Source organism: Miniopterus natalensis, chromosome X (genome assembly GCF_054644295.1).
Source record: "Miniopterus natalensis isolate mMinNat1 chromosome X, mMinNat1.hap1, whole genome shotgun sequence".
NCBI classification, from domain to species: Eukaryota; Metazoa; Chordata; class Mammalia; order Chiroptera; family Miniopteridae; genus Miniopterus; species Miniopterus natalensis.
In genome coordinates, this window is record NC_142103.1 from 87,537,483 (window position 1) to 87,559,123 (window position 21,641).

Genomic DNA, 21,641 nt, shown 5'->3' on the forward strand with positions numbered 1-21,641 from the left:
AATATAGAGGGTAAAACTTGTATTTATTTCCCTGAGTGTTATTTTTAATGTCTCTATGTGTTTTTAATCGGTGCTGCCTTTTCTCTCAATCATGCGTACAGTCCAGTTAATGCTGTGAGGATTTCAGGAAGCTTAGTGACCAATTAGAGATTAAATTTACAAGTGTAACATTGTAAAACTAACAAAAATTTTATTCATTTGGAATTTTCGTTGGCGGGAAAGAGATTAAGTTTATAAGTCATCATGATAAAAAATGAAATTTTACATAGTAAATTTATGAATAGACTTAGACTTTGCTGTTAACGCATATTAAATACGGAAAAGTATATTTAAAAATTTTATGTAATGCTTGAAATGGAGTTTAACATATGATTACGTTAAATGCATAAAATGCATGCTTTTATTCTTGAATATTTTGTTTGACTAGACGTACTTATTTTAATGTCCATTTAATAATGAGATTAGATCAGCTTTACAGTTGCCAAGTTTTATGGTTGTGGGCTATCTCGGATGCTCTATTTGGATATTGACAGTGTCAGGGTAAGTAGTTCAGATCAAGTCATTAAGTAGGCCACGGTTTGCATTGCAGGGACAGGAGAAAGGGAGCTAAAGGGAAGGTGGGCCTTTCGGGAATATGGGAGCATGAAAGTCCCAGAGTCCTGAGGCAGTAGCAGGGCCTGTGGGGGCGACGACACAGGCAGAGCGCTGTGGCTCCCAGTTCCACCCTGTCTCATTCCTGGGGGCCTGGAACAAGCAGGTAAATAGCAAACCCAGGGCCCCCAGCCTGTTTCCCTTGCCTTCCTCCCTCCAGCTCTGTCTTGCAGAGCTATGGGGACCATGGTCAACTGTATGGACCCCTATGGATTTCTTTTCTTGGGGAATTGAGAGGAAAGATAGGGGCTGGGGTGGGAGGAAGCTTCGTGGAATGGGGCGGTGGGAAGATGGTAATTGCCGGTGAGGTGAGTGGTGGAGGGACTTGTCTGCGAAGCAGCCTGGAAGGAAGAGAGTGGCTCTTCATAGCCCAAATGTTGGAGGACCAGTCACCTCCCAGTGGCTGGAAGGGTTGACAGTAAGAATCATTCTGGTGATTGGGTAGGAGAGAAAGCAAAGTAAGAAGGGGACTGCTGCAAAGGTGGAATGGTAAGTTGTGGCCAAATGACAACTTCTCTGGGCTCCGGTTACCTTCTGCCTGTTTCTCAGACTCTGGGAGCAGGAACGGGGGGGAAGGTGGTAGATGTTAGCATGTGGGACTGCCTTTTAAAATTATTTTTAAAGGACTGTATTTTTCTAAGTATCAAATTATGAAGTGCTCATTGTAGGAATCTTGACAACATAGGATATATAATGAAAATTAAAGTCAACTATAGTCTTACTAAGCTGGAACAATACCAAGTATGCATCATTGTTTTTTAGATTCTCATTTAACAACTTGCTGGGTCCAGTGATACAAGTGCCTGTGAGACATAAAAGGGAGTAAATTCTTAAGATATATTTGTAAGTCATATATTGTGTATTAGATACCACTGAAAATATATAAAAACAAAATTATTATTAGACATATTTTGAAAATCATTTTGTGGCTGATGGTTATATGATACTTGATCAGCTCTAGAATGTCATTAATTATTAAAGGCCAAATTCTTATTTTTCAGCTATCTGTAGTTAGAGACTACTTCTTTTGGTTACCATTAGCTGCCTTTTTTATGCTTTCAAAATACTGTTTGTTTTTAATATTTTTGTTTGGTTTTTGTTTGAAATATTTTTAAAGTAAGAAATATAGTTAGTAATGAAATGCAATGTCTGTTAGAATGCAGTGTATATGCAGATGCATAATTAAATATTTGGAAGATAATAAAGAAGAAAAATAATAAGAAAAAAACCCTATAACTCTGTCACTGAATTGTTTAACTGGTATGATAAGAATTAAACTTGAAAAAAAGAAATCCCAGCAAAGACAGTGTAAGGCGGTGAAAGGCACCATTGAAACCACAGAGATCTGAGTTAGAATCCCCTCTCTGCCATTTATACCTGTTTATGTTTTTTTGCAAGTTACTCACCCTCTTATTTTTCTCAAGGGGAAAATAGGAATAATAATTGTTATGTTGCAAGGGGTGTCATAGGAGTCAATGAAATTGGATATGTGAAAGCACAGAACCCAGTGCCTGACTCATAGTAACTGCTTAATAAATGTGAATTCCATTCCCTACCTATTAAAACAGTAGGGGGTTGTGACATTCCTTAAGTTCTAAGTTATTTCAAGTTCCTAATGGATGTAGAGAACTTTGACAGACTACTGTACTCGGAGGCGGCCCCACGGCCAAGAATGTTCAAGATGGCTTTTGGTTTAGTGCTACCAAATATTTGTTTGGACAGGCCCTGGGAGATCCAGGAGATCATAAACCCCTCAAGACTGTAAAACTTACTTTGTAGTTTTTTTTCCACCTTGATCGTATGTTAGAATCACCTGGGTGCTTTAGAAAAATAACCAATATCAGTATCCCACCTCCAAAGATACTGGTTTAATTGGTCTAGAGCCAGGCCTGGATTCAGTGTTTTATTGTTACTGTTTTTTTAACACCCCGGGTGATTCTTAGGGGCAACAACCTTAAGGTAAATGGAAAGCCTGACTCATACCTGTAAGTTCCTTCGGAATTCCATTTTAAAATGTTAGTGGATACGATGAAGGGAGACAGCACTCATCCCCTCTTTTACACTAGTGTATCAGTTAGTTGGCTAATTGCTTATATCTGAGCCTACAGTAGAAGTCACATCGTCCTGGGTGCTTGAGGATCTTAATGAATAGAGTATTTTGGATCCAGAGTAACGTTGAAATTGATAGACTTTATGAGATCGTTTGATTTTGATCCATTTGAAATGGAATAGCTTTAAAATCTTTAATGTATTAGATGTTAATGTATTTTTAAATTCCTAGAATTAAAAATAAATAAATATGCTCACAGGGAAGAAAATGTCAATACTCCATAATTGTTGTCTTTACCTTTGTTTCAATCCAGAAATGTATTCAATTTTAAAGGGAGAAATGAACAAAATAAACTGAGGAACAAAAGAGAACCCGAGGCATGGAAGCATGGGACAGACTGACAGCTGGCAGGGGGAGGGGGAGGGGGGCTGGATGAAAGAAGGTGAAGGGAGTAGCCAGAGACCTTATATGCACGGCCCTGGGCACAGACGGCAGTGTGGCGGTGGCCAGGGGAGGGGGTGGAGGTGGGCAAAGGGGGGGGAATGGGGACTTCTTTAGTAATGTCAACAATAAAAACAAAAAGCAAAAAACCCCAGCCCTTCCTTTATTTTATTTTGCCATTTCTATTTAATACTGTTCTTGTCAATGTAATTAAACATATATGCTCTGTTTATGTAATTTGTTTTACAGAACCCATTTCTTTCTCTTGATTCATATTTTTTCTCTCTAGGCAATTTGACAGAGCTGTTGAAAAGTGGCGACGGTTTCATTATGACATGAAGGTATTTAATCAGTGGCTGACAGAAGCTGAGCAGTTTCTCCGAAAGACACAGGTCCCTGAGAACTGGGAACATGCCAAATACAAATGGTATCTTAAGGTAAGATTCTGAGATCCCTTTTTCCGAGCTGTGTTCCTCTTCGCCACAGCAGCACAACTGCTTAACTTTTTTTAGGTTCAGGTTATAATTCCCGACTTTCGTTGCCATTACTACACTTAGTAGAACATCACTGGGAGACTGTGCGGTGGATTTTTCTGGACAGGATGAGAGGTAGCTTCGATATAACTGGGTTATCTGATGAAAGTGTAATTGAATCTGTGAGGCAGGGAAGCATCTTCAGGCAGGGTGTCCTGTGGCTTTAGGGCAGCGTGTGTTTTTGTTTCCTGTTGGTTCCTGTCCAGAAGAACTTGTGGTATACTTAGCAATAATGTAGTTGCTAGAAATATCCATCATGGTGAAATTACAGTTTCTGTTTCCCTAAGGACAATTGGTGGTGATGTAGCAATATTTCCATATATTCGATTGACAAAATGCCTTCTGAGATAGTCCAGAGGCCAAAACAATGCTGAGTTAATTGGAGATATTTATTGACTTTTTTATGGTTTATGTTAATGGAAAGGCAACATATGGATTATAACCAGTGTATCGTTTAATTTCAACTTGCTGTGTCTTTTGAGTATGCAGATAAAGATAAATTGGCTTGTGGAGATTATAATTCTGGTTATAAAATATACAGTTTAGGTATAAGAAATATTGTGTTTATTACACCAAGTCTTAAGTATTTTTGCAACTTTTTAAACTCGAATTGTTCACGGAGCTGTGTTCAATCACGGAGATTTGAATTGTGGCCAGTTTTTAATGCCAGAATATGCTGATCAAGACAGATGAAAGCAAAGAAGGTAATTTATTAAATAGTTCTGACATTTCAAAATGCTGGATTCGTAAAAGCAATATCATATTCAACTTTACAATCCTCTATTCTCAAATATTTTTGCATAGCAAACATGCATTTTGATATTAAGAAAGTAAGCATTTAAACACCTATGCATATGAATATAGGAAATATAGGAAATGAATAATTTAAAAATCTTGTGTAATTATGTGTATGCCAATCAAACTTATATACACACCAATATTGGCATTGGGGGTAGAAGAAATTTATGGATTTCCCAATCTGCCATCATATAGAAAGTACATTTTGTAATAGCACTAAAGCAAAATTTGAGCTAATGCAGCATCACTAGGTCTCTGACTTAAAGGCAGAAATATAAGTGCCATAGGAGGTTTTCTTGGGGAGATTATAAATCTCTTGCCATTTCCAAAGATATCTGACACAAAGTAATTATATTAATTTTTTTATTATAAAATAATATATACTCATTATGAAAAAAAGGAAGCCATGTAGAAGTGTATTTATACCTCTGTTCTATTGTTGGTGTTTTGATGTGGGTTTTGGTGTATATTTCAGGTTGGCATCCTTGGAAAGCCCACTCTGAAATGGAGATTAGCATACAGCAGGTTTATCAGGGAATGCTTTTGGGAATCAGGCAATTGGTTTGTGATGTTCCTTGGTATAGTTTTCTTCATGTTTCCTATTCTTGAGGTCTTTGAAGCTTCTTGGATCTGTGGGTTTATCACTTTTATCAAAGTCAGAAATTTTAAGGCATTATTTTTAAAATTAGGTTTCTGTCTCCTCTCCCTTTTCAGGGACTCTGATTATACATATTGGGCTGTACTTTTTATTTTCAGTCTGTTTTCAAATAATTCATTTCACATCATTTCTATTGTAAAATTGTCAAATCTAATTTTTTGCAATATCTAATCTGTGGTTAATCACATCCACTGTATATTTTTAACCTCAGACATTGCTTTGTGTGAGTCAACACATTGTTGAAGTGTGATTTGGGTTTTTTTACACTTTCCATGTCTCTATTCAATGTGTCAATCTTTCCTCTGTCTTCTTGAAAATATGAAATACAGTGCCCTGGCCAGTTTGGCTCAGTGGTTACAGCATCAGCCCACGGACTGAGGGGTCCTGGGTTCGATTCTGGCCAAGGGCATGTACCTCGGTTGCAGTCTCGACCCCGGCCTGCATTTGGTTGGTTGTTTATTTTGTTCATTAGATTCCACATAAAGTGAAATCATATGGTATTTGTCTTTCTCTGACTGCCTAATTTCACTTGGCATAATACTCTCCAGTCCATCCATGCTATCGCAAAAGGTAAGATTTCCTTCTTTTGTACAGCCAAGTAGTATTTCATTGTGTAAATGGACCACAGCTTTTTGATCCACTCATCTACTGATGGGCACTTGGACTGCTTCCAAATCTTGGCTATTTTAAATAATGCTGCAATGAACATAGGGGTGCATATATTCTCTCAAATCAGTGTTTCAGGTTTCTTCAGATATATTCCGAAAACTGGAATTGCTGGGTCATAAGGCAGTTCCATTTTTAATGTTTCGAAGAAACTCCATACTACTTTCCACAGTGGCTGCCCCAGTCTACATTCCCACTAACAGTGCACGAGGTTTCCCCTTTCTCCACACCCTCACCAACACTGGTTTGTTGATTTGTTGATGGAGCCATTCTGACAGGTGTGAGGTGATATCTCATGGTAGTTTTAATGTGCATCTCTCTGATGATTAGTGACATTGAGCATCTTTTCATATGTCTATTTCTCATCTGTATGTCCTCTTTGGAGAAGTGTCTATTCAGGTCTTTTGCCCATTTTATAATTGGATTGTTTGGTTTTTGGTGTTGAGTTGTATAAATTCTTTATAAATTTTAGATATTAACCCCTCACCAGATGTATCATTGGCGAATATGCTCTCCCAATCAGTGGGTCGTCTTTTCATTTTGTTGATGCTTTCATTTGCCGTGCAAAATAAACATTTTAGTTTGACATAGTCCCATTTGTTTATTTTTTCTTTTGTTTTCCTTGCCTGAAGAGCTATAGCAGAAAAACTGCTGTAATAAATGTCCGAGAGTTTACTGCCTATGTTTTCTAGGATTTTTATGGTTTTGAGTCTTACATTTAAGTGTTTAATCCATTTTGTGTTTATTCTTGTGTATGGTGTAGGAAGGTGGTCTAGTTTAATTTTCAGCATCCAGCTTTCCCAATGGTATTTACTGGATAGAGTCTCTTTACCTCATTGTATGTTTTTGCCTCCTTTGTCAAATATTAATTGTCCATAAAGTCATGGGTTTATTTCTGGGATTTCTCTTCTGTGCCATTGATATGTAAGTCTGTTTTTATGCCCTTACCATGCTGTTTTGATTACTGTGGCCTTGTAGTATAGTCTGATGTCAGGTAGCATGATTCCTCCAACTTTGTTCTTCTTTCTCAAGATTGCTGAGGCTACTGGGGGTCTTTTGTGGTTCCATCTACATTTTTGGAATATTTGTTCTAGATCTGTGAGATATGACATTGTTATCTTGATAGGAATTGTGTTGAATCTATAAATTGCTTTGGGTAGTATGGACATTTTATTGATGTTAAGTCTTCCTATCTATGAACATGGTATATGCTTCCACTTGTTTATATCTTCTTCAATTCCTTTCTTCAGTGTCTCATAATTTTCCAAGTACAGGTCTTTTACAACCTTGGTTAAATGTATTCCTAGGTGTGTGTGTTTTTTTTAATTTTCTATCCTGCTACTTCACTGAATTCATTTATCAGTTGTAGTAGTTTTCCAGTGGAATCTTTGGGATTCTCTATATAGAGTATCATGTCATCGTCAAAGAATGACAGTTTTACTTCCTCCTTTCCTATTTGGATGCCTTTTAGTTTGCTTCTTGTCTGATTGCTGTGGCCAGGACTTCCAGTACTATGTTGAATAAGAGTGGTGAATAAGATTGTCTTGCTCACAATCTTAAGGGAAGCAGTTTTAGATTTTGCCCATTGAGTTTGATATTGGCTGTGGGTTTGGATAACTGGTAATTTTTTATTGGGTGTCAGACATTGTGACTTTTAACTTATTAAATGCTCGATATTTTTGTGCATATAAATATTATTGACCTTTGTTCTGGGACAGAGTTAATTTAATTGAAAATAATTTGATCTTTTGAGCTTCTTACTTTTATACTTTGTGAGTTTTGGATGTAACAGCATGCTCTAGGGCTAATTTTGCCCATTCCCGCCAACCCCCCTGAGGCAAAACTCTTCTGAATACTCTTTCTAATGCCCTGTGAATGATGAGGTTTTTCACTGTGGCTGGTAGAATAGGCATTATTTCCAGTCATATATGAGCTCTAGTGATTATTACCTTTAACCCCTTTGTGTAGTTACATCCCAAACGTGTGTAGTTTCCTCACCTATATGAGCTGATCAGGACTCAGATGAAGACTGAAAACTGGAAGGGAGCTCTCTGCAGATCTCTGATGTTCTTTCTCTGTGTGTCTTCTCTCTGCTACTCTGCTCTGTGATCTCTAGCCGTCTTGGTCTCCTTGAAGCCCCAACTCCATCTCTTCAACTCAAGGAGACCTCCTGGCTTTGTGAGGGTTCCTTCCATCCTTTGTCATAGCCTGGATCTCTCTCTAGACAATAAACTGGGGGCAACTGTAGGACTCACCTCATTTTTTCTAATTTCTCAGAGATCACTATCTTTCATTGCCTGATGTTTATTGTCTTCAAAACCATTGTGTTATATATTTTGTCCATTTTAAAAAGCTTTTAGTCGAGAGGTTATATCTGATCCCTGTTACTTCAATTTGTCCAGAAGCAGAAGTGCAAAACAAATGATTTTGATGTCATTTGATCTTTTAGTACATATACTTCTACAAAATCTTGCAACTATATAATAATTTTAAGTGCTCTGAGAATGTCTAAATGTCCCTCCCAGCATCTTAACAATGTACGTTAGTTGAAATTGGTGAACATTAGAACTTTTTCCTATAATTGGAGAATTTTTAAAAAGACTCTTTTATTTAGTTTGTTTTTACTCAGTTTATAGATGGAATAAGAAAGGGAATTATAGATCTCTAGGGAAGAGTTTTTCTAACTAAGGAACTTTGAATGATATCACAAATCCTCTAAACAGTTAAGGTGTTTTTTCCTAGTGATTAAGAATGTCTACAATCATGCACATGAACATGTGCATTTATGTGTGTGCACATGTGCACATGAGATGCTGAGGTTATCATTTTATTCTGATCAGTCTCAGAAAAAGAGTCTAGAATAACACTGTAAATCACTTCCAGTGATAAGACAAATGGAATCTTTGGTAATTTCAGCTGTGTTAGCCATGATCATTGTTGATTGGCTAATAGTGAGTAAGAGAAAGATTTTACATTTTTGCTAGAAAATTATTTTAGGAAACAATGTAGATGGCGCCTACTAGCAGCAGACATACTTGTTGGCATGAATCAGTAATGGTTACTTTGAGGAAAATCAAGGAAGCAGCTTATATACTAAACAAATATATACAAGGATTCACTGGAGTTTAGCCTTATATGTATCATTATCAGAAAAGGTACTGCTACCAGTGAGGGAAAGATTTCGATCTAGAGACAAGTACAGAAAAGCAAGCAGGAATTTATTGACTGAGCAAAAACACACTTAGGACAGCGAAGCAAGGAAGAGCATAGAAGAAACAACAGGAGAGCCCAGGCTGGGCTGCCGTAGCTCTCTGGGAAGTCAGAGGAAAGGGGGCCTTGGAGACAGTTTCAGGGGATTAGCCCAGGATGAGCTGCCGCTGCCCATTGCTCCCTTGGTTGGAAGTCTTGTGGGGTCCCTTGTAGTTTTAGGATGTACCTGCCTATGGGGGAAGGAGAGAGGGAGAGGAATGGTAGGGGTATGTTCCCTGGAGGGAGAGAATGCTGAGACCTTCCTTTTCAGAGGTTTTAAAGGCTGGGTGTTTAGGGGAGGTCTTAGGGGTGGATCAACAGAATATTCCTCAGCTTTATGCTGATGTACCAAAATGAGATTTATTCTTAATTAGTCTGTCCTTGAGTGTGGTTGGCAAATGGCACTAATTGAATTTCTGTTACCTGTCTCCCTCAGTAGGGTGATTTAAATTATTTACCCTCTAGTTGAGGAGGAGAAATGCAAACCCTTTACTCTTACGTGTACTTGGTTTAGGAAAGATGGGATTTACTAGGTGGCCCAAAACTGCTGTTTAACTATCTTAGTTTCCCTATTCTGAATGTCTTGGAATTTTCCTAGCTTCTTACTAGTCCATAACAGTATCATGGTTAGATATGAAATAGCATTTTAAAAATATACATGTTGTGAGCTTGTCTATATATGCATTTCTCTGAACTGCATTTAATCTTTTTAATTTTTAAAAGGACAAATCAATGTCCTACTCAATCTTGGTGTTATAATTCAAAATAAAGTGACTACCAATACCAGAAAGATGGTCTGGTTCCATACAACTCAATTATTTTTTCTCTGAATGAAAAAATTAAGTATACCTATTCATATTTTTCAAGATATTCAAAAAAACCACACACACCACCATGGAGAACCTCTTTAAAAATATCACGTTTTCACATGAGAAAATATCAATCATGTTATATGCCGCTAAAATTGATTTGGTAATAAATTCATTCAATTATTTATGCAACTGTTAATATGTTAATTCAACCACCAGTAATTGATTGCATATGCAAAGTTTTATCTCTCACAAAAATACAGACATGCCACATTAGGCTCTGATAGAAGTTTAAAAGATTGACTAACAGGTTATAAGCCACATTCTGAAAATATGGGTTCAAATCTCAGCTCCTTTAGCTCAATAGCTGCAGAATCTTGGGAAAGCATCTTAAGTCTCTCCATGTCTCTGCTTTCTCTTCTCTTAAACAGGAATAAGTGTAAGATGTGCCTAAAACACTTAGAACTGCATTTTCCACAAAATAATTACTCATTAAATGTAAGATATTATAACTAACCACACTTTATAAGTGATTAGACTGTATCTATAAAAACAAAGTTTATTCACTGAATTATTGTTCCCAAACATCTGAAATGCATATTGGACAACCTAGACGTTTCGTTAAACCTTATTTTTATGAATTATGCCATTGTATCAAAGTATAGCACTTGGAATAGAAAATGAGGAAAATTCCAATTCAGCCAAACACATCCTCCTCAGATAGCTGACACTTCTGCCTACTCATTTTAGAACTAACAAGAAGAAATGTTAATGGGTGGTTTTGAAGGGAAAGCTGAGCACCATGAAGGAAAGTTACGAAAATAATCTTAACTCATAGGCTGACAGAGTGAATTGGGGTGCCAACAAGTACCTTGAGAGGCAACAGAAAAGGAGGTATTATAACATGCCCTGATATTTAGCTCTCCATGTTCTTCTAGACTAGAAAGAAAAACGTTTTAAAATATGGACTATTTTTTAAAAATATGTTTTTATTGATTTTAGAGAGAGAGGGAGAGGGAGAGAGATACAAACATGTATGAGCATCATCCATCCGCTGCCTCCCCCACGCCCCCTGCTGGGGATCGAGCCCGCAACCCAGGCCTGTGCCCTGACTGGGAATCGAACCTCGATCTCCTGGATCCTAGGTCGATGCTCAACCGCTGAGCCACACCAGCCAGGTGAATATGGCCTATTTTTTAACGGGGTTAAAAAACCTTGACTTTAACAGTAGAAATGATAAAAATCACCACTAGTTTGAGTATTTAAAAGAGAGGCGTATTCTTGCTATTAATGGAGAGGAAGCCTGTTTATATTATAGGGTAATGCTGCTCAGGGAACCATGTTAAAAATGAACAACTTTTCTAAGGAAATCTTGCCATGAGCAAGCATGAGACCTTACAGTCTTAAGAAATTCCATTTGATGTCAACCTTAAGAAGTAAACAAAGTGGGACTGTTTAGATGAAGCTTTTTAGGCTTTCAATCAACTAATGTTAAGAGAACCTAGGGAGTGAAAGAGCAATGTGTTATCTTGACAGGAGTTAACTGCTGTTTTTAGGCAAAATATCTTCTTAATGTTAAGTTAGTTTTCTACTTTATCTTTCCATGTTACTGTGTTTTACTTCTCCATAATATATTATATGGTGGATGCACATTATATTTTATATATTTACTATAAATACATTTAATTTAAAGCTGTTTACTTTGCGCCATAATAATAAACCTTAATTCATTGTGATTGAGGACATTTAAGTCGAAATGGATTAATTATGCCATGCTGTAATATTCAGAGTCACCATCAAATCTCCATAAGCTTGTAGTATAGATTTATGTTCTAGTTAAGCAAAATGCACTTTTTCTTTTCCCAAATTGGAAATTTGCACGGAGAATGGAAAATTCCTTGTAAACCATGTAGTTATAGAATAAGAAACAATACTGGGATGTCTCAGATGAGGAACTGAATGGAGACAAGGGGCGCTGGTGCGTTGGAGTTGGGGAGAAGGCAGAGAAAGGCGAGCCTAAGGGTGTCCAAGTTTGGCTGCTCTTCAGCTCCGCCTTACCTGGGCTGTTTGTGATGGAGGAAAATCCTACAGCACTTTGTAAAGGACCCAATTCTTGCAAGCTCAGAGCACATCGATTCAAGCTGGGCAACTTCTGCCCCAAAATTTGAGACAGGTGAGTCCATGAAAAGGGTTTCTTCCTCTTAATGGAAATACCCAGGGTTTCTAATTCTTCTCAACCTGCTTTCTGAGCCTGTGGCCCAGAAAGCCCTCCAGTAGCAGGTGGCATCATTGCAAAACCACTGGCTTGCCCAGAAATGAAGAGTGCTGAGTGGATGTGCATAGGTCTCAGGCACGACCTGCTACAGACAGTGTTTGTGTTTTGACTTGGATATGCATTACTGCCTCACTGACAATCTCCTCCTTCAAAGGACTATATAGGAGATGCCCGACTTGGAATATGGATTGAATCTAAGGCCATCTAGAAAAAGGCATATGGTGAAAAGACCAAATTGAATACAAATATGTTTTCTATAGAGTCACTTTTCACAGTGCTGATTTCACCAGCTGCCTGGTGAGTTTGACGGCTTCTTAACAGCCACACTGCTGCTACTCAAATGCTAATAGAAACTTTGATGGAAAAATCACTTGAGTAAAAATTTCTGCCATCTGTTGCCCGTCTTTGGGACCCCAATGTTAAGAATAATTTGTACTATTGCTGGCCCTTTATATTTTCCCAGCAGTAATAAAATTTCATAAGATTTCATTTGGCAGCCACAAAGCTATCCTGGTTTCGTAACTAGAGGACATACACTCACATAAGGGAATCAGCAAGGACATTTACTGCTAAGAGAATTTGTCTCCAGTCACTTGCTTTAGGGTTACAGCAATGCATAAATATGGGAATACATCTTAAAATGAGATTTTCAGTGCTATTAGCTGGGAGTGGCATGAGAATTCAGTCTCTTAATACGCTTAAACAGTTGGGCACTTCATTCTTTCCTAAATATTGTTAGCCTTTTATTGCTGCTTAGAAACTCCTCTACAACTTCTTGGTTCCTATGAATGTTTTCAGAAGTAGTAAATAATGGATTTATTGGAGTTTGGCCCGGTGCAGAAATTCAGAGAGGGGCTCTAACTTGTTGCCCATCAAATGTGTCTTTTATAGAATAAATATATTAAAATAATTGGCTAATTCCAATGGCTTGTTCTTAAAGCTCTGTTGTCCAGCAGGCATGTTTAAGGAGGTGACAGATTGCCATACATTATTGAAAAGAGGCAAGAACCAAAACGATGACTTACTGTAATAACCATAGCAGTAAAGAATTGCTTAAAAATGCATGAAAAATGTACCATCCCTAAGGGATCCCCATTCTTAGAGTAAGAAATTATCGAGGGAGTAAGAATCTACAAAAAGAAAGTAAAGCATGCTAATTGCAAATTCTAAAGTGAAAACTGCTTACATCAACATAGAAGCAATGCAAAGCAGAAATTATTTAGCGAAACATAAGATTAATGTTAATGTAGGTAATTTTTATGAATAACAATATTTTGTAAAGGAGGTGTTTCAGCCACAGTGATCTTCTTGTTTCTTCTCACCTACCTTTTACTAATTCTCTTAATATTTGTTCCCACCATTAAACTTGCTTTCCTCTTTGCCCGAAGGTTCTACCCCGTCTTCACCCTTATCTCGTGTGTCTGAGACCTCTCCCTCTCAGGATGTTTGTACACTTCCCTTAATTTATATGTGTGCAGGCTTTAATGTTATCTTCTTAGACATGCTTTTTGTAAACCCTCCTATCTTAAAGATTTCCCTCTCTCTCACACACACACAGTCTTAATTTTTTCTCTCCAAATGACCCAGCTATATAGTCTTCATAACACTGTAAGATGCTGAGATTGTAATATATTTTTGCATGTGTAGTATCTATATTTCCCACTAGGACGTCAACCTTGCACGGACCTTGTCTTTCTGGGTCACCACTATATCCTCAATACTTAGAATAATCTCTTGATATATAGAACATATAACCCTCATTATAATGATGAATAATTTAATAAATGAAAGAGTTATATTTTCGTCATACTATTCCCTTAGGCAAACTATAGCTTGCCATTCCGTACATTTTTACCCCATCTCATATCCAAGAAATTATTGCTTTCACTGAGCTGCCCTCCCCTCTTCATTGGACGCACACAGTATTTGCAGCTCTCATATTCGCTCGCTTCATTCTCTCACCCTTGGAGTGTATCATAAATACCAGAATCTGTTCAAGAAACATTTAGTGTGCGCCTATTGTGTGCAGGCAGACACTTTGCTTACTACTAGAGATAGAGTTTGCAAAAGTCCCCTTTCTCTTAATAAACTCACAGCCTCATAGAAGCACATGACAATATGCAAACACTCCGTAAAAGCCCTGGAACCAGCGAGGGGAAATGGGAGTGTTTTTCTATAGCAGATACTTGTGTCCCCTAGTCCCCCATTACACCTCAACTGGGAAAAAATGACCTTGGGGACTAGGAAAGAACTAGCTATGAACAAGTCATACAAAGAGATTGAGAAAATGTTCTGACATAAGTTGTAAATTCTGACCGGTGTTAAAATTGACAAATGATAGTACAAGAGGCCTGTTCACAGATGAGTTGGTTCAGGATGTACTATCCATCAAGCTGAAAAGGAATTATCTAGTCAGAATGGTAAATCTTCCTACTATGTAACCAAATTATAGGTATAAACCAGAGACTGGGATTGTTTGCAAACATCGTCATTAACAAGTTTTAAAATTCTTGCTCTTTGGTGAGGCATTAATTGACCGGAGTTTACTGGCAGTGAATTGGCATCACTGATCAATTGGTATTCTGATCAGAATCAGGGACATGGGTAACTGCAAAACAGTAGGTCTATCTGACGTGAATGCATATCTATGTGGTGGCACATTTCCACTTGAGGCTTTATTGGTTCACTATTACTTTTTATTTGTCAGTAGATAATTTTAGTATGACTTTATAGCCCTTCAGGTTTTAGTTCCCAACTTGTCCTAGATTCAGCCGTTTATTTTACTTGACCATACTCGTTTTGAGGAAGATTTCAGAGAAACTGAAACAACAGGATCTAGGACTTCTTGTGGAACATTGAGCTGGTTATTATTAAGAGTAAATATCTCACCTGTGACATCCCTCAGAGCTCTGGCAATGAATGAGATTGATTTTAATACAATGCATACTACATACTGAATGTATGAATATTCAGTTCTTTAGAAGAGCAAACTTATGGGGCCAAATCCCTCCAGCCGCCTGTGTTTTTGTGTGTAAAGCTGTAGGGGAACTCAACCATACTGAGTTATTGACAAATCCTCTCTGCCTGCTCTCTTGCTGCAAAGTAGTTACCACAAAGGCTGCATGGCCCACAAAGCCCCACATCTTAACTATGTAGCTTTTAACCGAATTTGCTAACTCTTGCTTCAGGGGGAAGCTTAATAAAAGTTGCAGACAATAGTGTGGTGAACGCCTGGGGCGGGTGGGCAGCAGGAAAAAAAGAAGACATCTGTAATACTTTCAACAATAAAGATGAATTTTAAAAAAGTTACAATAAAAGTGCAGGTGCTCTTTTGACCCTCTCTTTAAACATTTAAACATTTCTTGTTACTTGATATAGCAGAGAAATAGACTGGGCCCGTGCTCATAAAACAAATGGCAAGTTATGGTAACCAAAAAAGGAAATCAAGAGTCCTGTTATTTAAGTCAACTTTCAACTCCATGCAGTAAGAGAAGGGGTTTGATTAAAATTAAAGAGGTTTTAGAATACCTTTAGTGCTTGGCGGATTTAGTGATTTTGAAGGGTACATAGCAACCGATGTCCTTGCTGACAGTAGCTCCGTTTCCTCTGGGGTACCTGAGCAGTCTTAGTGGGACCATCTCACTGGTCCTAAGCATAGGCCCTAAGCTTGGCCAATCAAAGTCTTTCTTGAGACTTTTAATCTTGAGGTAAGCGATAAGATTGGAGTTCATCCCGTCTAGTGAGAATGCCTGGTCAAGACCAACAAGCTCTACTCCTGCCATGGGGACTCCGGAGTCACGCCTGTTACAATCCCCATTCTTTGGTTTCTGCCTTCAATCCTGCAGAGCCCTCCGTTTCCTTACCAGGGATCCCCTTATTGGCAGAGGCAGCTTCTGTTGCTCATAAACGAAGAACTCTAAGGGCGGCCTGGTGTCAGCAGAGAAATTCTTCTAGCTGGGCTCCTTTGTAGAAAGGTTGAGTCCCCTTGAAGAGCCTGCAGAGCACAACCATTTGCATGTAATGAACAGTTTGCAATACTTTGAGATTGATGTGCAATTTCTATTTGACAAGAGAGTAACAATTAGGATCAACTGTGGTCGTATATTCCCGAATACCAATGTTGTTTCCACACTTTAAGTGTTGTTGGATCATTATATGAGATTCATAATTTTCTCCTGTTGTACCCACTTTTGCATTACCATTCAGTCTTAATTTATTACACCCTATTAAAAGTTTTTAGGTAATTTGTTCTTATTGCTACTCAGACATTAAAATGTCTGCAGGCTGTGAAAATGAATAAATTTAATGTGCCAGCATAGTTCTCCAAATCCTGGCATTACAACTAATAGTACAAGCTTATATTGTATTATAAATCCTAGTTAACGTGGATTTCTTTTGAAAATCCCATTTTGCTGCTATTTTTAGATAACACATTTTCCAGACATTTTGTCCTTAAATTTTGATTTGGTTTTAATAGTATATGGATTTTGTATGTGTTTACAAAAGGATGATATATGTATTTTTAAAAAATTTATCTTTATTGTTGAAAGTATTGCAGATGTCCCCCTTTTTCCCCCATTGATCCCCTCCACCCCGCATCCACCCCACCCTCAGGCCTTCCCCATACCAGTGTCTGTGTCCATGGGTTATGCATATAAGCATACAAGTTCTTTAATTAATCTCTCCCCACCCACTCCCCCATCCCCACCTTCCCTCTGAGATCCCTCAGTCTGTTCTATGCTTCTATGTCTCTGGATCTATTTTGTTCATCAGTTTATTTTGTTTATTATATTCCACATATGAGTGAGAGCTTGTGACACTTGTCTTTCTCTGCCTGGCTTATTTCACTTAGCATAATCCTCTCCAGTTCCCTCCATGCTGTCCCAAAGGGTAAGAGATCCTTCTTTTTTACAGCTGCATAGTATAAGGATGATATATGTATTTTTAACTACTAATAATGGATCACTGAAACACCCTTAACTTTAAAACCACATAATTTTGTGTTTTTGTTGGTTTTTTTGGCGTGTGTTCCAATAAAATTTATTTACAAAAACAAATGGCAGTTAGATTTCACTCACAGGGTGTAGCTTGTTGACCCCTAATTAGAAAACATACACAATGGTGAAATATTTAAAGCTCTTCTTAAAGGCCAGTGGTGAAACAAGGGTCATTTATCACCACAATCATTCAGCATTGTACTGAAAGACCTAACTAATCCTCTAAGACAAGAAGAAGAAATAATAGACATAATGATGGTAGATTCTTTTGTACTTTTTATGTTTATACTCAGGTTTGTGAATACTGACAGCTTTTTCTTAAAACCACGTAATTGTTAAAAAATAACTAAACTGTATAGCATGGTTTATGGGCACGGAGGCTTATGAACATTTGTTTAAAATATATGCTATAATGAGCAAACTGCACTGTAGTTCATAGGAATTTACAAATTGCTCTCTTAACCAGGGCTATCCCTAGAGGAGTGTTGAGGGCAATTTAACCAATCCATATCCACCCAAGATAAATTCATTAAAAGGAAGCTGAACTGTTGAAATCTTTCATAGTCTCCCTGGGATAGGTTAAGAACAGAAATTTCAAAACTGAATTTTAATGATGTTCAGATAATAAGAGTACATGACACCAACCACTTCACAATGCTCAAGGCTTAGGAGGCCACCAGTTGGCTGTCCCACCCAAGGGAGAGATCTACCCATAAGATCACCTGCATTTTAGAGAACCTGTGTACCACCACTTAGTTCTAGTTTGAACATTTAGCCCAGACAATTCATTTTCTGTTATTAATATTTAAAATCAATACATTTATTCAACAAACCTTGACTTTGGAGCTACTCTGTGTCAGACACTGTCCTAGGTGCTCAGGATGTCCAAATTCCCACGATCCCAATCTACTCACAGAGAATTCAAGGTTTACTGAAGTAGATGGATGTTTAAACAATAGAAACATGAATGATATATTCAGTAGATGGATATTTCGGCAATTAAAATAACACCTAAGAAGTACAATAGAGGTAGGGACACCATCACGGAAGTCAGGGAAGGGACAACAAAAGCATAGCTCGGGGACTAAAAGGTTAGGAAGAGCTTCACAGAGGAGGTAATAAGGAAATAAATGAGACAAGCCTACAGCCAGTAAAAAAAAAAGTGATGGTGTTATGAGAAACAGTGACATGGTTAGGACACAATGAGAGGTGCTTTGGTCAGATTATGGATGCATGGAAAGAAATGGCAAGAAATGTTGTTGAGGACGTCAGTTCCTTTTTGGGTTATATTTTGTTTGAGTTGTGTTTTTTAATTTTGTTTTTGTTGTTTTTAATCTAGTGGGTTAGTATTTTCCAAATTATGAGTCATGAAATCAATTTGTGGATCACCGCCAGCATTTCTGAGGGTGAAAGAAAATAGAAAGTATCAGAGTTCATCACACATACTAAAGTATTGTTTCATAGGAGTTTTATTTTAATTTTTTTTTTGTGTGTGTGTGTGTGTTGGGTTGTTTCTGATTGAGTGTCCCAAGGTAGTAATATGATGAGTATAAGTGAAGAATTTAGTTTAAGAAATTAAGAAGCAAGTTTAGGAAATGGATTATTTTGGAAGATGGTATAAAATTAATTTTGCAAAAACATGCCCAGAAAGATGTAATAGATTTAATTGCAGTAGCTTATAAAGTTCATTTTAATGCCTTGCTATTTTAAAGGTTACAAGGAATATTACTTGATGTGATTGTCAAAAAAATCCTAGCAAGATAAGTAGAAAAGATATTCTTATAACTCTTTTACAAAACTCAGAAAGGTTAAGTATTTCACCCAAAATCACAAGGCTAATAAATGAAGGCCTTCGGGTCTGGATACCATGTGGTTTACTGACCATCAGCTAGAAGTTAGAGATATTAAATAAGTAAATAAATAAGCAAATAAATAAATAGAACAAATAAATTACAACTCTGTCCAGTAAGTATTGAGGAAACTAATGAAAAGGATACTACCACTCTCTACAGGACAAGGGCCTCCTAATATGCCTTAGGGATATCACATGATAAAGTTGAAAATTCTTTCATTCATAAACATTCTATTTAGTATAATCCTAGTTAAACTCATTTTATGCTATTATCAATAAGAGTTAGACATAACATCTTTATTACTGTGGGTTATAATTTGAGTCATAGTAGATCAAAATTCGAGTACTACAAGGGGTTATTTTTTATGAGCGATAATGTTAGGGTTGTCAATGATGACAATAACATTAGTCATAACATAACAAGGCACTTGATAATTTACGAAGCACAATGAGTTACATTCTCATTCTCATGTTCATCTCCTGTTGAGTTACAGATTTTTGGGGGGGAGGGTCCTTTATTTTAGAAGATGTAGGCTCCAGAGGGGATAGAAGATGTAGGGCCTCTCATTTATTTCTCCCTGATTCAGACTAAAAGCAGGGTTTGGGCAGGAGAACATAATTTGCTTAGGACCTTTCATATATGGAGGACACAGGCATTGGGCTGTGTGTGGCAGGGTCTGATGTCCTCTAAGAAAATCTTAGCATTGAAAGGCTCTTGGTTGCCCCGATGGCAGAAGCCCTTTGAAGAAAAGCCACCACGACACCTATGACCCCACCCCTTCAACGCAAAATTGTTTTCCCTTAACATCGCCCAGCTGTGGGTATCGGAATCCTTTCGCTCATTCAACATATTTTGTCAGGTGTCAGGAGTGCTGCTCAGCGAGGTTCCAATGGGGAGACGCAGCTCTTCAGGTGCACAGTGGTCTTACAGCAGTGGGGGCGACAGACGCCTGTCTCCACATGGGGGAACGAGGGCTCGGTGACAGCTCCGGCGCCCAAGGAAGTTGGTCTAGTGCAGAGAGAGAGATGCATAAGTCTCAAAGTTGGCAGAGCACAGTTCTTTACAAATCCTGTACTCACTCCACTTCCAAAGCCCCGTGCGAACAGAAAGGCGAGGAAGACGAGCGTAGCTTGGGAAGGCCAAGGACGTCCTCGCCGCGAGGAGGGGAGAGAGAGCGGCCCTGAGGACGCACGTTCAAAGGCCCGGGGGCCTCCTGGACTGGAGGCTGTTAGGAGAGTGGGAACACCTTTAAGTGGTGATAGTCTAGGGAGCTCAGGGGCCCAGGGGGAGGGTGATAACACAGGCTGGACAGGGAGGTTGGGGACACTCGGAGAAGGTCTGTGACACATGCACAAGTCTGAGTTTTAGCCTGTACGAAACAGAGCTGCTGAATACGTTTAAACAGAGGAGTATCTGGACAAGACTTGTGACTTTGAGGATAATCTTGTTTAGGATGCTTACGTTGGCCTTGTATACCTTTCAGGTTTGCACAGGATAATTTTGGTGAGAAATGTGAAAGGAAAGCTGCCGCTCAGCATACACGAGAAAGTGCAGCTTCGATTTATTATTAGAGGAACATAGTTGACAGGTTTTGTGATCCTGCTATGCTTATTTTTTTCCCAGACATTCCAAAAGTGAGCAACTTTTAAGTGGTTTATTTCTACTTCAGCATCCATCTGAAGGTGTAGAGTGTGTTTGTGTTTTGTCTGAAAATAGAGCAGCAAATGTGATTAAGATGGACTTACTGTGGTCATAGAGTACTCAAGAGTCTTACTTTAAAACGCAGCATTACTCTAATTAAAAATATAGAGAGGACACTAATGTTATTTTGTGTATCATTATCAGCTTTCCCCAAATCAGATATTAAGCTCTGGCTGCCAAAGGAGGCAGTACTGCAGAGTGCTTACAGGCACGCACTCTTAGTTTTTACCAGTCACCTCTCTCAATATATAAATTAAACAAGCATTTATAGAGGACCTGCTGTGCTCCATATAACATTCCAGGAAATAGAGACCCAGCAGTGAAAGGAAACAAGTGTGCATTCCCAAAAAAGACATTAAGGAAGGCTGGCGTAGTGATGTCCCTGTCTTTAATTCCCTTTTATTTTGTAAAATTTTTATCAAATTTATTGGGTGACATTAGTTAATAAAATTATGTAGGTTTCGAGTGTACCTTTCTATGATACATCATCTGTATATTGTATTCCGTGTTTACCACCCCAAGTCTATAATCTTCCATCACCATATATTTGACCCCTTTATAGTTTACTACCCCCCCCTTCTTCCTTCTAGTAACCACCATACTGTTGCCTGTGAATTTTGTTTGTTTGTTTATTTGTTGCTTTCAGTTTTATATCTCATATAGGAGTGACATCATATGGTTCTCGAGGTTTTTCCTCTGACTTATTTCACTTAGCGTGATATTCTCAAAGTCCATCCATGTTGTTGCAAATGGCAGTATTTCACCTTCTCCTGTGGCTGAGCAGTATCCATTGTGTCCGTGCCCCACAGCTGCTTTATCCAGTCCTCTGGCGCAGGACACTTTGGTTGTGTCCATGTCTTCGCCACTGTGAGTAATGCTGCAATGAAGTAGGAGTGCATATATCTTTGTGAATAAATGTTTTCAAATTTGGTTTTCTCCATGTCTTGGCCACCATGAATA

General features: G+C 38.1%; 1 protein-coding gene across 1 annotated transcript in view; it reads left to right on the forward strand.

Annotated features, from left to right (window-relative positions):
• The window catches only part of DMD (dystrophin), a 1,831,916-nt gene that overhangs the window by 842,705 nt on the left and 967,570 nt on the right, over positions 1-21,641 (forward strand). The window contains exon 44 of the mRNA XM_087813416.1: positions 3,432-3,579. Coding sequence (XP_087669542.1) covers positions 3,432-3,579 — 148 coding nt within the window. The remainder of the gene's footprint in view (positions 1-3,431; positions 3,580-21,641) is intronic.